At 39.0% G+C, this 15404-nt stretch overlaps 3 protein-coding genes across 3 annotated transcripts; all 3 read right to left on the reverse strand.

The window, feature by feature from the left end:
- Nucleotides 1-1391: 1391 nt before the first annotated feature.
- LOC140181817 (uncharacterized) lies at nt 1392-2834 on the reverse strand. Its single transcript, XM_072227199.1, has 7 exons — nt 2733-2834; nt 2559-2645; nt 2316-2444; nt 2091-2225; nt 1843-1955; nt 1679-1772; nt 1392-1593 (listed from the first exon to the last, which is right to left on the reverse strand). The coding sequence occupies exons 1-7, from the start codon at nt 2817-2819 to the stop codon at nt 1420-1422; spliced, it is 819 nt and encodes a 272-aa protein (XP_072083300.1). The 5' UTR covers nt 2820-2834; the 3' UTR covers nt 1392-1419.
- A 650-nt stretch (nt 2835-3484) lies between these two features.
- On the reverse strand, nt 3485-4786 carry LOC112777564 (uncharacterized). The gene is made up of 9 exons (XM_072228368.1): nt 4778-4786; nt 4630-4715; nt 4483-4551; nt 4333-4407; nt 4206-4259; nt 3963-4049; nt 3814-3882; nt 3667-3732; nt 3485-3584 (listed from the first exon to the last, which is right to left on the reverse strand). The coding sequence occupies exons 1-9, from the start codon at nt 4784-4786 to the stop codon at nt 3485-3487; spliced, it is 615 nt and encodes a 204-aa protein (XP_072084469.1).
- Nucleotides 4787-5195: 409 nt separating this feature from the next.
- On the reverse strand, nt 5196-7183 carry LOC140182011 (uncharacterized). Its single transcript, XM_072227982.1, has 3 exons — nt 6889-7183; nt 5878-6153; nt 5196-5764 (listed from the first exon to the last, which is right to left on the reverse strand). Exons 1-3 carry the CDS (start codon nt 7073-7075, stop codon nt 5211-5213), a joined length of 1017 nt encoding a protein of 338 aa, XP_072084083.1. The 5' UTR covers nt 7076-7183; the 3' UTR covers nt 5196-5210.
- Between the last annotated feature and the right edge of the window lie 8221 nt (nt 7184-15404).

The raw sequence follows: 15404 nt of genomic DNA on the forward strand, positions 1-15404 counted from the left end.
GGAACAGCTCGCTTATTCAGTTCGTCAAACAATACGATAATTGCCTCGGAAGCAGGGAGCAAGCAGAGAGAGAATCAGATGCTGCAGATTTTCATACGGTCATACCGTGTGCAACCAAATCCTGCATTGAAGCTCAGTTTCAAGATGCGTACACTCACGCAAAGTTTAGGGAAGTCCAAGCGCAATTCAGAGGAAAGGCGAATTGCATCACCAGACTAAAGAATTCCGCTCTAGGCTATTCAGTATACGAAGTCGGAGAACAAGTTTCCAGCTCAATATTCAACAAGTTCGTGGTTACTTACGACTCGGTTGCAGCCGAGGTAAAATGCCATTGCTTATTATTCGAGTCGAGAGGGATACTGTGCCGTCACGCACTAAGCGTGTTAAGCTTCGAACAAGTAAGCCAAGTGTCACCGAGATACATACTGGAACGATGGAGCAAGAAGGTAAAGAGGCGACACACACACATCAAGAGCAGCCACGACGAGCCACTAATGGAGCCAAGAAGCAAGAGGTTCGACCAATTGGTTTTTCGTTCGCAAAATATATGCGAATTTGCCTCCGAATCAGAGGAGCTGACTGCAATTCTGCACCGCGCGTACGATAACGTCATGGCCGAGATGGAAGCATTAAAAGCCAAAAGGAAGGGGACATCTTCTTTATCCCACGAAGACGCCAACTTGGAATCCGTTAACGAGCTTCAAAGCCCGCCAAGGATTCGAACAAGAGGACGTCCAAAAAACAGGCTAGGTTCAAAGCTGGAGAAACAGATCGCAAATGCCACAAAGAAGAAGAAGACGAAAGTTTTAAGCGAGGTAAAAGTAATGTTCTTTAAATTTGTGGCGATTGAGTTTATTTTTCTCGTTAATAGTTTAGGTAATGTGTGTATGTTATATTTCAGATTGATGCTGCATCAGCGGCGCATTCAAATTGCAGCCAATATCAAGGACACGTTATGAGTTATCAGTTCAGGGTACCAGCAGCAGGGGATAACTGGTTGGGTGTATAGTATTACAGAATATGGGTGTAAAAGCACTGTTATTTCGGGTGTATTTTCGTTAATTCACAATTTAGATATAAATATAAAACAAAAGCTGTAAAAATTCTCAGGTTATGGGTTTATATTTGATTTGATGTTTTTCTTCATATTTTAGTACATGTAATTCATACATTTTGAATACAGCGCAGACAGTTTGGGTGTATATTTAATACAACCTTGGGTGTATTATTAGACTTGCGTTGGGTGTAGCATTTTATAATTTGTGTTTTTTCCTTCATATTTTAGCACCTGTAATACAGCTTTTGAATACATCACAGACAGTTTACCAGCACAGATAGTTTAACTATGGGAAAAAATATACATGGAATAGAAGTTGTAGATAAATGGCAAATATTTACATCATTTGTTCAATTTACAAACTACCCAGTTTTTATATCAGCAGAATTAATCTGACAAAACGGACTTAATAATATAGAGGATGGCTTCGACAGCCTTATAGCACTACTCTCTCTAATTGCCTGATCTCTCTGGGTATTCATCTCACTGAATAGTATCCGGGATGCGTACTCCACTCTATAGTGGTCCACCTCCTCCTACAATAAAAAAGTATATTCTGTTTAAACAGCAATATTAATTCAGTAAAGTAATACAGAGTTATATGGTTCTAAAGACAGTTACCTGTGGCCAATTATCCCATTGATACTTCCCCTTTTTGATGTTTTCCGGCTCAATTATCTCCATCCACTTCATAACGTACACAGCGCAGTCATAGCTGAAAACAAAGAAAATAAATTACAAATCTCATTTACAAAAGTTTAATGATCAGACTCACAAATTTATACCTTGTTTTTTGGCCTGATATTTTAACATATGGTGATTTAATTTCCTTCTCCCTCTCCGCTTTCTGAAGAGGTTTCCCGCCGGCATATGTTATCAATCTTGAAAATACGTATCCCTTAAATACGAAAACAAATCAGTAATACACCCGAATGAATGGACAAGATACACCCAACTGAATGGACAATATACACCCATCACAAGTAACGAAATAGACCTATCTATTAAAGTAAAGAAGACAGAGGCAACTTACAGTGAATTTATTAATGGTCTTTCTCTCATCAGTGGGAGCTATTTTGTGTAGCGGGTCAAGTATTTGACATTTACGCTTTCTTGTATTTATCAGCCATAACCACCAATGCCCGGCGTAGCAGACAGGGGCAAAAATCTGAAGGATTCCCACACATTAACAGTGTGTTATTTTATTTTGCAAATAAGTAAATAAGCGTAGTAACAAATTTAGCAAACGAAAACTTACATATGGGTGCGAAGTCAATTTTTTTCTATCTATGAAGGGAATGAAACTCGGGTAGGCTTCCACCCTGAATTCCTTTTTCGTTTTTGGTGATACGAATTCCCCGTTTGGGTGATCCGAAAGCGCCATGCACTGCAAGAATGGGAAACGAGAAATGAAATACTAAACTTACACCCAATGGAACGTGACAAATACACCCAAATCAATACAGAAAATACACCCGAAGTTCGTAGAAGTAACACTTACCACAATATCGGGGGGGAGACAGTATATTTGTTCTTGAAATCTCTTTTCATTTTTGTTGTTGAGGATGAGGCAGACGGCAGATACAATCTAGAAATATATGCCGAAATCAATTTTACATTGATAAGCATTGTAATTGACTTTGGTGTAAAAACAGTAATCTTATTCTAATATTACCTGAGATTCTATATCACTTTTTGCCTGGAGGGAAGCAAGGTGCATTCTCATCAAAATGTATTCTCCTTGGCCAATCAGAGTGCACATCTCCTCATACTCGTTAGTATTTCCATCTGCATCTTCCTTCAGTCTCGTCCCCCAGATGTAGCACTTTTGTTTCATATCATCCGTAATCTGATATAATCCCGAGGAGTTTCAAACTTTGCAGAACTTTCTCCCCCAGTCTCCCTCTGAATTTGTGGACTTGTGTTTTTTCCCTTCGTCGCGCTGCTTGCTATTCTTTGGACCAAACTGTCCAATTGTTCTATCAAATTCGCAGCTTCTGGAGATTTTTCCCTTTCTGTCTCCTGTGTTGACGCCCCCTCCTGGCTTGAATCAGTGAATCCAAGGCTGAATGATGGCACCCCTGGATCTGTTTTCGGAACATAGGAAGCTGTCCGTGCCATCATCAACAGGGCAGCAGCGTCTTCTGCGTCTGGATGACTGCGTCATCATGTATAAGAATAAGAATAAGAATAAGAATATACAGATGATAAGGAAAGATTGATTTTAGTCTGATGAACTTACACTTTAGTTGGAGCTGGGGGAACCGTGGGTGTGGTCTCTTGAAGTTGTTTGGGGGTTTCAGGAGTGCTGCACAGTTACAAAAAATTAATCACGTCGTAAAAGAAACTAATCAGGAACAATATACACCCAAACTGTTAGCTAATATACACCCAAACTCCAAACAAATATACACTCAATACTATTTCTTACGTTTCCGTAGTCCCTTCAATCTGTAGCATAGGGGTTGGTTCAAAATCTGTCTCTGTGGTTGTTTGGGATGCCGGCACAAAAACCTGAATCGGGACTCTAAACAAGAAGAAAAATGAAAGGTTAACAACGCCTTTGAAAATAATAAGGTTATAAGGTTGAATATTATTGTAAAACTCACATTGCAAGCGCTTCGGACGGTGTCTGTTCCCTCACAACCATCATATTCGAATCAGACGGACTCAACCTAAAATACACCCAAAGAAATTCAAGAAATACACCCGAATATTTCAAAAAGAAGACAGGCTTTGTTTTTTTGAGAACTTACATACTTGCAGTTTTTGCTTTTTTTTCCTGCCTTTTTTTTCTTGAATAAAATAATAAAGGGCTTTTTTTTCTAAAAAAAAATATATACAGAATTAGAAGTAGAAGGGTAATAGAAGAACAAAAGTAACGGTTATTTGAAAGAGAAATTACATGCTCTGTGACGGCTGGTTTACACTACTCTGTTCTGTGTTTCCTTGAGAGGAAGGAGCATCAGTTCCCAAGTTCACAGCCGGTATTCTAAGACAGATTTGATCCAAGCAACACAACAAAGTTAATATTCCAACTTATTAGACAACATACACCCAACTTGATCCACTCAATACACCCAAATGGTACCACAAGACACACCCAATTCATGATAACAAGATTTTATTAAATAATAAAGCTTCTTACGTTTCAGACGACACATAGCGACCTTCTGTCGATCGCAGGTCAGGTTGGTTCTCCCTGCGAAACAAGAAACAATTATTAGCATGCAAAACACAACAAAATATGAAATAGACAGCCCATCAAGACATACCCCTCTGCAGCAGATTTATCAACATTTTGCCCTAGCCATTCATCCAGTTCGTCACTTGATATTTCATATGTCTCACTACATTCATAAAGGAAGATGTTAACAAAAATAATTACGACGATAGACGGTAATATAGCTTACGAGGTACTGTACCCGTCAAAGTATTGGTCTTCTTTAGGAGGTGAATCCTCCACGAGAACTTTTTTCTTTTTTGGTTGTGTTCTGGGTGGAAAAAAAAGAGTACCAATCAGAAATAAAAAATTAATTTTATCACAGAATATTATGCAAAGAAGTGCTTACTTTTTTGGTGTTGTTTTTGTTTTTTTCTTCTCCTTCTCCTTCTCTGCAGGTGATGATTCTTCACTCCTATAAGTTAATAACAGACACTTCAGTTAATACACAAAATCTTTATAATGAAGCCAAAAGAAAGGAGTAATAATTTCAGGACATTACTCATCACTTTGTTCAGTTTCAGATTCTGAATCAGAATCTGGCTCCTCTTGCCTCTGCTTTCTTTTTCTGGAGTCCATTCTGGAAGGCAAACAGTGATTATTTAGAACATATTAAAATACACCCAACGTGATCAACAAGATACACCCAACTCGAAAAAGAAATTACACCCAAGTATGGTACTTACTTTTTCCCCTTTTTGATGTGTTGTTTTCTTGCTGAATCCTCCGAGTCTTGTTGAGTCTCAGACTCAGAGGTAGAAGTGTCACTGTCAGTAGCTGTTTCTGTCTCCGAAGACGATGTTGGACTCGCCTTCCTTTTTTTGTTTTTTTGATTTCTTGTTTTTTTTCTTTTTTTTCTTTTTCTTTCATTTTTTCTCTTGCTCTTGTCTCCGCCATCTTCACAATTCCCTGAAACATGAGATATTTTAGCTAGCAGCATTCAGGTAAATAAAATAGAAGCAACATATTATGTTTACTTACCAAAATTTCTTCTTTTTCTGCAGTCATTCTTTCCACCAACTTCTCCTTAGTCCAGTTGGCAATCCAAGGCTTTGGTGGTCTTTCAGCCCTCTTCTTGCCTTTGTTTTCAGAAAGATGAAAGTATATTATCATGAGGGCAAAGAGGCAGCCATCAATTGCCTTCTTCTTCTTATCCTGGTAGTCTGTGATGCCTTTGATCAAGAAGGTCAAAACATGCGCCCCCCAGTTTCTCTCCGATATGCCGTCCATCTTAAAAATTGGGGCGAGGTGCACGGGCGATATTTTGTTTATCGTCGTTGGCAAAAGGAACGCCATCTGTATGTAGAGGATGAATATCCTCTTGAACATCAGGCGTTCCTCTTCGCTGCCAACGCCGATTTCCATCATTTCATCGGTAAGACTTTTGAGGGTCTTACCCTGGAATCTTCTATAAATTATTTTGTCATCATCAGAAAGTTGCTTATAAAGTTGCTTATACTCAACTTTCTCAGGAAACAGATTTCCTACAAAAAAGAAAACAACAAAGTATCAAAATCGGTTCAAAAACACCCAAGCATCAACCTTAAATACACCCAAGCATGAACTTAATATACACCTATAATTTTGAGCTAGTCACCTGTTGCATTGATGCCAAGCGCATCACCTATTGTCTTTGGTGTTATTTGGAAAGAACCATATCCTGTCTTCAGTTTGTTCTCCCCAAGTTTGAAGTTGTTTGCCAGTTCCCTTAAGAGTTGGTGATCCACCCTTAGAGGTGGGACATGCATCAACCCACCAAATCCGAGATCCCTGACAATTGCCTTCTTCTCCTCAGCCATGTTTCTGAACTTATCACTCAGGAGATGTGTGGCACACTTAAGGTCTTTCGTTTGGTTTCTTGCTGCCATTTTGTCTGAAACAAAAAATACACACAAATATATTCCCATTAGTAACAGTAAGATACACCCATATGTAAGAATCAGATACACCCATTGATAACAGTGAGATACACCCATTGAAATTATTCAGATACATTCATATATATCAGTCAGATATCAGTCAAACATGTTTCAATATCAAGCAACATTACAAGGTCTAATAACAGTAAGATACACCCATATGTAAGAATCCGATACACTCATTGTTAACAGGGAGATACACCCATAGATATTATTCATATAAATCCATATATATCAGTCAGTTATCACTCAAACATGCTTCAATATCAAATTAATTCAGATATCAGTAAGATACACGCATATATGAGTCAGATACACCCATTGATAAGAGTAAGATACACCCATATGTAAGAATCAGATACACCCATTGATAACAGTGAGATACACCCATTGAAATTATTCAGATACATTCATATATATCAGTGAGATATCACTCAAACATGCATCAATATCAAGTCACATTACAAGTTCAAACAGTATACAACCCCCAATCTACGGAATAAAGCCCCAAAAATCAACAACAGTAGCAAGAGAACTTAGAACAAGAATGTAGAACGACGTAAAACTTAGAAGAATGACGTAGAACTTAGAACAGTGTGACAAAGAAGCAAGAATAATAGCACAGTAAACCCTAGAGAAGAACGACGTAGAAGAAAACTAAAATTGGGAGGTTTTCTTGATGAACTTACGTTGAGTGTATTTGCTTCGTTTTCTCTTCAGATTCTTCACGTAGAGTTTGATGTTGTTTTGATGGAGGTTTCGAACAACGATTTCTATTTTTTGAAGTTTGATTTTTGCTCGAAATTGGGAGCGTTTCCTTGGTTTCGAAGCGTTTTGAGAAGTGGAAGAAGTGGAGGAAGTGGAAGAGTCTGCCATACGAACCGTTTGTGTTGAGCGCGTGATTTTGACGCGCCATGTTATGCTTCCTTATGCGCGTGTCTTCGATTTGGGCTGGGCCAACTTGGAAGCTTGGATACTTGTATGTGTAGCAGGCCCGTTAGTAAATATATATGTTAAGTTTTACGCTTTCAGCATTATTATTTTTAGGTAATTTTTGGTTGATACTATCATTTATATTTAAAAATTATCATTAATTTTATAATAATACAATTTAATTATAATATTATAGCAACCCATTATACAATAATCTCAATAAACAATATTTAAAATTATCTAAAATTATTCAACAATTATTCAATTATTTAATTATTAATTATACTTCAAACAATCAGCTTTAACAATTAATCATTTAATCATGCTTTAATAATTAATCAGTTTTAACAATTAATCATACTTCAAGCAATTAAAACTAAAGCTTAGAACAAACAATTAATTATTTTTGATGTGAAAAACATTCTAAACAGTATGTGAAAAATATTCTAATAACCACCAATCAGCTTCAATAATTATTCATGTTTCAAGCAATCAAAAACAAAATTTAGAACCAACAATTAATCACTTTTGATGTGAAAAACATTTCAAACAGTGTCTGTAAAATATTCTAATAACTAGCAATCAGCTTCAACAATTAAATGAATTAATCATGCTTCAGCAATTATTATTACAATCAACAGAATTTATACCTAGGGTTAGAAGCTGGAAACCTGGAAAAATGCAGAGCTGGCAGGGACAATGCCGTGACGGAAAGTGTCGAACAAAACTGGTGCCGGCAGAAAGACACTGCGCGACGAAAACTGACACTAGCCGTGGCTGCGATTTTCGAAGAATGACTTCGCGACAGTTCGTGGCTGCGCGAACAGAGTTGGATGACGTTGGCTCAACAGATATTGCGACAGCGACGGTGGCTGGATAGAAGTGGCGGTGGCCCAACGGAGAGTGAGAGTGGATACTGGAGACGTGGGCGGTGAGAGTGGAGGCTCGAGAGAGGAGAGGGGTGAATGGGTCTGTGTGGGTGATTAGGGTTCCTTTTGGCCTTTCCAGCATGCAAAACACGGCGTTTTGGGGCAAATTTCAAAAACCAACCGGGTCACGGTTTGGTTTGACAGACTGGTTCCCGGTCGGTTCGGCAGGCCAACTTCAATTTTCAAATCTTGTAGTTTTGTCTTTTGTCTGAACCATGTTTATCAATGGTTTCCGGTTTGATCGGTTCTACTGGCCGGTTCAAATTGATTTTCAGAACATTGCTTTTACCTCACGTTCCAACATATTTGGCACGTGCTTGCTGTAGAAGCCTTTTTGGATATTTGGTCTGTCATGTTGAGAGACCTGACTTTGCTAAAAACTTTCCAAAAAACCTATTAAAAGATTTACAAAAAGTATTAAATTGGGCTAAAATTTAAAGTGGCCTAAAAACTTACTATATTATCTTGTTTAGGTTTCAAATATATTTATAGTTACCTACCTTTGTCTGGAGGAGAGTTCTTTCTCTTTGAGAGTCCTTTTTCTTTGTAGAAGAGCCACGTAGAACTAAAGGTTCTGTCTTTCAACTTCTTTACCTTCCTTCAGCTTTTCACCTTTATTTTCACACACAACCTACAACAATAATACCAGTAATAGAAAATAAAAAATTTGAAAAAATAACAGACAAACTACATTATCTTTATACCCACTAGCTTAGTTAGAAACATCACCAGCCTTCCAATATACACCGGCATATTCATCACTACAGGGATTGGAGACGCATTATGGACAAAGAAGGGAGTCAAACCATAGAGGGCAAAAGTGATTTCAATCAAAAGAATACTGGAGAAAATGTACAGTTAGAAAAATCTCAACTTGGTAGGAAAAATAATCTCGGACAAGGACATAAACTTCAAGACCAGCAAAAACGCTCTACTAGGGATGTGGGGTAATCCAAAGGGAGTGACTTTTTCTAAGGTAGGTAGAAATAAAATGGTGATCAGTTTCAGCAACAAGAAGAGGGGTCTTTAAATCCTAGATGGAGGTCCATGGCGCATTAGGGTCAACTCATCAACCTACAAATATGGGATCAACATGAATTAGCTTATGATGTGAAGCATAACCACATGCTGTTATGGGTGCAAATGCATGGAGTTTCCTTGGAATACTTGAACATAAATGTAGCTGAAACCATCAGGAAAAAGTTAGGACTAGTGGTGGAATCCGAGAATCCTGGAAAGGGTAATGTTTTGGAAAGAATTTTTTTGAGAGTAAGAGCAGCGGTTAATATAAATGAACCTCTACCCACATGGGTGTGGCTATCCAGAGATAAACTTTCAAGTGTTTGAGTAGAGTTCAAATACAAAAGAATACAAGATAGTAGCATTGAAATACAAAAGAATACAAGATAGTTATTGTTTCAACTACGGTATACTTGGTCATGGAAAGTGTCATGAAACCACTCATCCCAAAAGCTTAGGCTGATAGGAGAAAGTAACACTAATGGTTACTTTTTCATCCCCCTCAAGCAAGAGCCTCTCTTTTGGGTTTGCTTGATTTGCTATCTTTTTCACTTTTTTTTGGGGTTCACCAAGGATCGAACTCTTGACCTTTTGGATATAGAGCTCTGATACCATGTCATGAAACCACTCATCCCAAAAGTTTAAGCTGATAGGAGAAGGTAACACTAATAGTTATATCTCTAACAGAAAGAAAGATTGCAATAGACCCATGGCTATGGCAGTTTGGAACCCAAGCATCCCAAGATATGGACCAGGTTTAGGAGTAAACAGAGCTAAACTGCTTTCTCCAATGGATGAGGAACGTATGAGTGAAGAAGAACCTAGAAGCACAGCTATGGTAGAACAGGCACGTGAATCTGCACACACTACAGGAGAGAGTAGAGAAAAGTAACAAACCAAAGAAAGTGGGACTGGGTGGGGAGTAGGAGCAGGAGAACAGGGGCTAGGAGAGGTTATGCACGACAATCATGAAGGAGTAGGAAAGGAAAGCCATGGATCAAGGGAGTTGGTGGAAGAATCCCAAAAATAATGCTGATCAATGACAGAGAAGATACAAGGGAAGAATTAGGTCTAGTTCAGGAAAAAGAAGAGGTTAAAGAAATGTTCAAGAAAAGTAAAGCTGGGCCAGGAAATAGAGATCATAGGTCTTAGGCTAATACGACCAATATTTCACACACATTGGATTAGAGGAAAGAGAACAGATGGGCTTCAATATATATAGTGAAGGATACCTTGCTGTTGGAGAAAAGGAAAATTATCAGAAAGTCCAAATAAATGTGGTTCAAAGCCTAGGCAAGGATAAGGCCAAAACTATAATAGAAATTTTAAGAGAAACAATGGGAGTCAGGAAGAAGGTTGTGGAAAGGAGCACAAGCAAGGAGGCAGCCCTGAAGACCAACATGAAAATAAATATGAAAGAAAGAGGAACCATTTGGAGCATCAGAGGGAAAACAAAGATGAAGAGTGCAGCGAATAAGGAAGGGAAAGCGTCAATGCATGTAACTGAAGAGGAAAAATGTATTTCCTAGAGTCGGCAGGGGAAGAAGATGACAAGTTAGCAACAGAGAAATATGAAATGGAAAGGAGTATTGAGGTAGTAGAGAGGATAGGAAAAAATTGGAAAATAGAACTAGTCCAGAACATTGAGAATTGCCTAAATCTGAAGAGGAAAAGGGAACCAGAGGACCAACTAATGTTTAAAAATGAAAATGAGATGAATATAATGGCTAATGAAATAGAAGAAGAAAGCAAGAAGAGGATGAAGCGTGAAGACATTATTATGGCTAAGGAGGTGGGCCAACACATGTTCCACCCACAGCCATGAAGGTCCTCAGTTGGAACTGTTGTGGGTTGGCGGCGCTTACGACAATTAATGAGCTTTTGAGTTTGTGTAAACAATTTAAGCTGTCTATAGTTTTTCTTTTGGAAACTAAAGTGAATAGTAATAATATCAATAGGATTAGAAGAAGGTTAAAATATGACAAGATGTTTTGTGTGGAACCCCGGAGACTGTCTGGGACCTTTGTTTATTTTGGAATGTTAATATAAACCTTAATGTTTATGAGTGGTGTCATAATTATATTATAGCTAATATTAATAATAATGAATTTGATGATTGATAGGGGATATTTACCTATGGGCATCCCGATCCCAAAAGAAGGAAAGAACTATGGAGGGAGCTTACTGTGAGAAGGCAGAATCTGCAGGGGCCTAAATTGGTTTTGGGTGACTTTAAGATGTTTTGTCTCAAGATGAAAAAATTGGTTTGCACGCTAAGCCTATAAATCAAATTCAGGCTTTTAGAGCTTTTGTGGATGATAATGAATTAATGGATATGAAATTAAAAGGCATGAAATTCACTTGGTTTAGTAATCCCAGAAATGGTTTTGTCACTAAGGAGAGACTTGATATAATGCTAGTAAATTGAAAGTGGAGAAAATGGTTCCAACATGCAGTATTGAATGGGTTACCTACTGTTAATTCTGATCACAATATTCTACTACTGGATTTGGAGTAAAAAAGTAGAAGACCAAAGTTATTTAAATTTAAAGCTTATTTGGCTGATGATACGAATATAGAAAACGAGGAGTACATAAATAAAAGCGAAGAGTACATAAACAAAAGTCAGGCAGGGTTGGAAGGAAGGGTTGTAACAAACCATGGACAGGTGGGAGCTGGTCCACCTATTTCGGGCAGCAGGAAGAGCACCAGGGAGAAAACAAATAGCAAGTGGTTGGAGGATTATGATCATTAGTGAATTGTGATATGAATTCTCCTTTCCTGTAGCTATTCTCTTTTCCCATATTCTATCCCTTTTCTAATTCTTCTCAATTTCTTAGTACACCCTTTATTCTTGTCTCAGGTTACTGGTTGCTGGCTGCTTCCTAAGGCTAGGGATTTTGCACTGTCTTATTCTTCTTAAACCCCTTCTTCTTTCTGCTAGTCATATTCTTCAATTCCTTTATACTCATACTTCTATATTGTGAATTGCTTATTGATACTCATACTCAATATTAACACCACACTACATTTTCTTCAATATATTGGCTTCCTTGTATCATTTGGTGCTTTCATCCCATGGCTATAGCTGACAATACCCGCATGAAAGGCATGGAAGCTGACATCAAGAAACTCTTTCAGATGTTCGAATCCATTTCGGAGGAGACTCGTGCTGAGCACGCGCGATCGTCAGAAGCAACATATTTGAAAATTGGCGCGCTGCAACAATCTATTACTCAGCTTCTCCATGCCCAGCCTCATCACAGATCTGAGTTGCATGAGCTCTCCCATGGTTCGAACTCAGGGTCAGAATTCCACTAGCGTCCTTTTATGCAACCGCGTCGAGTGGGTTTCGATCTGCCTAAATTTGATGCTTTTGATGCGTTAGGTTGGATCTTTTCTCTGGATCAGTATTTTGACTACTTTCGTGTGCCTGAGGAAGAGCAAATCAGCATCGCGGCTATTCACATGACCGGTGCCGCGATTCCTTGGTTTCAAATGTCACAACGCTCTGCTCGATTTCGTATATGGAATCAGTTGAAGCGTGCCATTGAACTCGAATTCGGGCCTTCTCTGTATGAATCACCGCGGAAAATATTATTCAAATTGCAACAATTGGGTACAGTGAGCGACTATTACTCCGAATTTGTTGCTTTAGCTAATCGCACACAGATTGATCCCCCTGATGTATTGAAGGATTGTTTTATTAGTGGGTTAAAATCTGATATTAGACGAGAGGTGAAGGCACAGTGCCCTCCCTCCCTGATGCGTGCGGTCACATTAGCTAGACTTTACGAGGACAAGTTTTTTTCAGTATCGAGAAGCACTTATGGTCCGGCCTCTCCCCGTCCTCAGCCGACTCCTGCAGCTACAATTTCGAGTAATAGGCCCATTTAGCAGAATACTCTACCGCCGTTGCTTCCGAATCCACCCCAGCGTCCTGCCTTACCGCCGATGAAAAGCTCGGTGCGGAAACTGTCCCCGGTGGAGATTCAAAGCAAACGGGAGAAGAGATTATGTTACTGGTGCGATGAGAAATTTTTAGTTGCTCACTGTTGCCCAAATTGCCAGTATATGCAACTGCAACTAGTGTTAGATGATGCAGATGGAGGGGACACATGGATGCAAGAGTCATTGGAATTTGAACCCAGTTTGGAGGCGTTGGAGTCTCAGGTAGTTGAGCATCATTTATCTTACAATGCTATGCATGGTACAAGTGGTCCTACTTTGATCCGTGTTAACGCTATCATCAATGGGCTAGAGGTCTAGGCCCTGATTGATGGTGGCAGTTTGGATAGTTTTATTCAACCTCGCATATCCAAAATTTTTAATCTACCTATTGAACCTGCATTGGGATTTAAGGTGATAGTAGGCAGTTTTGAAGTCTTGCCGGTAGAGGGTCGCATTGCTAGTTTGGATGTTAATCTCAGGTTGCCTTGTTAGCATTCCAGAGGTTTACGTGCTCCATGTGGCTGGGGGAGAGTTGGTGATTGGTTCAACTTGGTTACAAACATTGAAGGCTCATATTGTAGACTATAATTCTTCATTTCTTCGCTTTTGGCATAAAGGAGAATTTGTCACTGTGCAGGGTTATAAGAGTCCACCTTCATCTCAAGCTCAATTTCATCATATACGAAGGTTGGTAAGCACCGATGCAGTGGCTACAGTATTTAATCTTGAACTTCAGCAATTGGATGAGATTGTCAAGCCCCCTTGCAGTTACCAGAAGCTCTTCACCCTGCCTTGGTTAGTTTAATGCAGCAATATGCTGTTATTTTTGAGCAGCCTTCGGGTCTTCCTTCCTGACGTTCCCAAGATCATGGTATTCCTTTAATTGAAGGGGATGCACCAGTTAAATCCCGTCCTTATTGTTACCCTCACAACTTGAAAGCACAAATTGAAACAATGGTGTTTGAGATGCTGCAAGAGGGGATAATTCAACCCAGCAAAAGCCCTTTTTCCTCTCTCATTCTTTTAGTCAAGAAAAAGGATGGCACATGGCATTTTTGCACTGATTATCGGGCATTAAATGCAATTACAGTCAAAGATTGCTTTCTCATTCCTACCATTGATGAGTTGTTGGATGAAGTCTTTGAGGCTACTATTTTTTCGAAACTGGATCTTCGCTCGGGTTACCACCAAATCTTAGTCAAACCTGAGGATTGCTTTAAGACAGCGTTTTGCACGCATCAAGGGCTGTATGAATGGTTAGTGATGCCCTTCGGCCTCACCAATGCCCCTGCTACTTTTTAGAGCCTTATGAATGATATATTCATCCTTACTTGCGCAAATTTGTGCTAGTTTTTTTTTTTTATGATATACTAGTCTATAGTAGTGGTTTTGACTTACATTTAGAGCATTTGGAACTAGTCTTAAAACTGCTGCAGCAAGAGTCTCTATTTGCTAAACTTTCCAAATGCCTTTTTGGCTCCTCGGAAGTCGATTATTTGGGACATACAATCAGGGGCAGTGGTGTTCACATGAAAATGGCTAAGGTTCAGGCAATTCTGGAATGGCCTCAACCTGCAAGCGTAAAGCAGCTTCGGGGGTTTTTAGGCCTTACTGGTTATTATCAACGATTTATTAAAGGGTATGCCTCATTAGCAGCTCCTCTCACTAATTTACTTAAGAAAGACTCGTTTAATTGGTCAGAGTAAGCTACTCAAGCCTTTCAATAGTTGCAGCATGCAATATGCACCAAACCAGTCTTGGCATTGCCCAATTTTAATATTCCTTTTGAAGTGGAGACAGACGCTTCAGGTACTGGTGTTGGGGCTGTTTTGATTCAACAAAAATATTCCATTGCTTATTTTTCCAAGAAACTACCGCCTACTTTACAGAAGCAATCCGCTTACATCAGAGAGTTTTACGCCATCACTGAAGCCTTAGCTAAGTTTCGCCATTACTTGCTAGGGAAAAGATTTATCTTGCGCACTGATCACCAAAGCTTGAAAGCGCTCTTAGAACAAGATCTTCATACACCAGAGCAACATAAATGGCTTCATAAATTGCTCAATTTTGATTTTGAAATCTATTACAAGGCTGGGACTGAAAATGTTGCAGCGGATGCACTCTCTCGCAGCTTCTTTGGGGATTGGTCTGCGGATGAGGATCTCCGAGTATTATTGGCAAAGTGAAACTCCAATTCAGTTGAGGATTTGAATTACTCTTGTTAAAATGGCCTCTTGTTGTGGAAGAACCGATTAGTGGTACCTTCCAAGAGCACTTTAATTAGGCAAATCCTCCATGAATACCATGATAGTGTGATTGGTGGTCATGCGAGAATTGCTAAGACTGTGGAACGCATTTGTTCCATTTTCTAT

Source organism: Arachis hypogaea, chromosome 19, assembly GCF_003086295.3.
Source record: "Arachis hypogaea cultivar Tifrunner chromosome 19, arahy.Tifrunner.gnm2.J5K5, whole genome shotgun sequence".
NCBI lineage: Eukaryota > Viridiplantae > Streptophyta > Magnoliopsida > Fabales > Fabaceae > Arachis > Arachis hypogaea.

What these genes read in the sequence shown, in the direction of transcription:
- LOC112777564 (XM_072228368.1), bottom strand. An exon ending in ACAAAAACAACACCAAAAAA is followed by an intron (nt 4,552 to 4,629) that starts GTAAGCACTTCT and finishes TTTTCCACCCAG; the next exon opens with AACACAACCAAAAAAGAAAA. An exon ending in CGCTATGTGTCGTCTGAAAC is followed by an intron (nt 4,050 to 4,205) that starts GTAAGAAGCTTT and finishes AATCTGTCTTAG; the next exon opens with AATACCGGCTGTGAACTTGG.
- LOC140181817 (XM_072227199.1), bottom strand. Translation starts at nt 2,819, where the DNA reads ATGTGCACTCTGATTGGCCAAGGAGAATACATTTTGATGAGAATGCAC. An exon ending in GTCTCCCCCCCGATATTGTG is followed by an intron (nt 2,445 to 2,558) that starts GTAAGTGTTACT and finishes CCATTCTTGCAG; the next exon opens with TGCATGGCGCTTTCGGATCA. An exon ending in AATTGACTTCGCACCCATAT is followed by an intron (nt 2,226 to 2,315) that starts GTAAGTTTTCGT and finishes GGAATCCTTCAG; the next exon opens with ATTTTTGCCCCTGTCTGCTA.
- LOC140182011 (XM_072227982.1), bottom strand. Translation starts at nt 7,075, where the DNA reads ATGGCAGACTCTTCCACTTCCTCCACTTCTTCCACTTCTCAAAACGCT. An exon ending in ACGAAGCAAATACACTCAAC is followed by an intron (nt 6,154 to 6,888) that starts GTAAGTTCATCA and finishes TTTTTGTTTCAG; the next exon opens with ACAAAATGGCAGCAAGAAAC. An exon ending in GCTTGGCATCAATGCAACAG is followed by an intron (nt 5,765 to 5,877) that starts GTGACTAGCTCA and finishes TCTTTTTTGTAG; the next exon opens with GAAATCTGTTTCCTGAGAAA.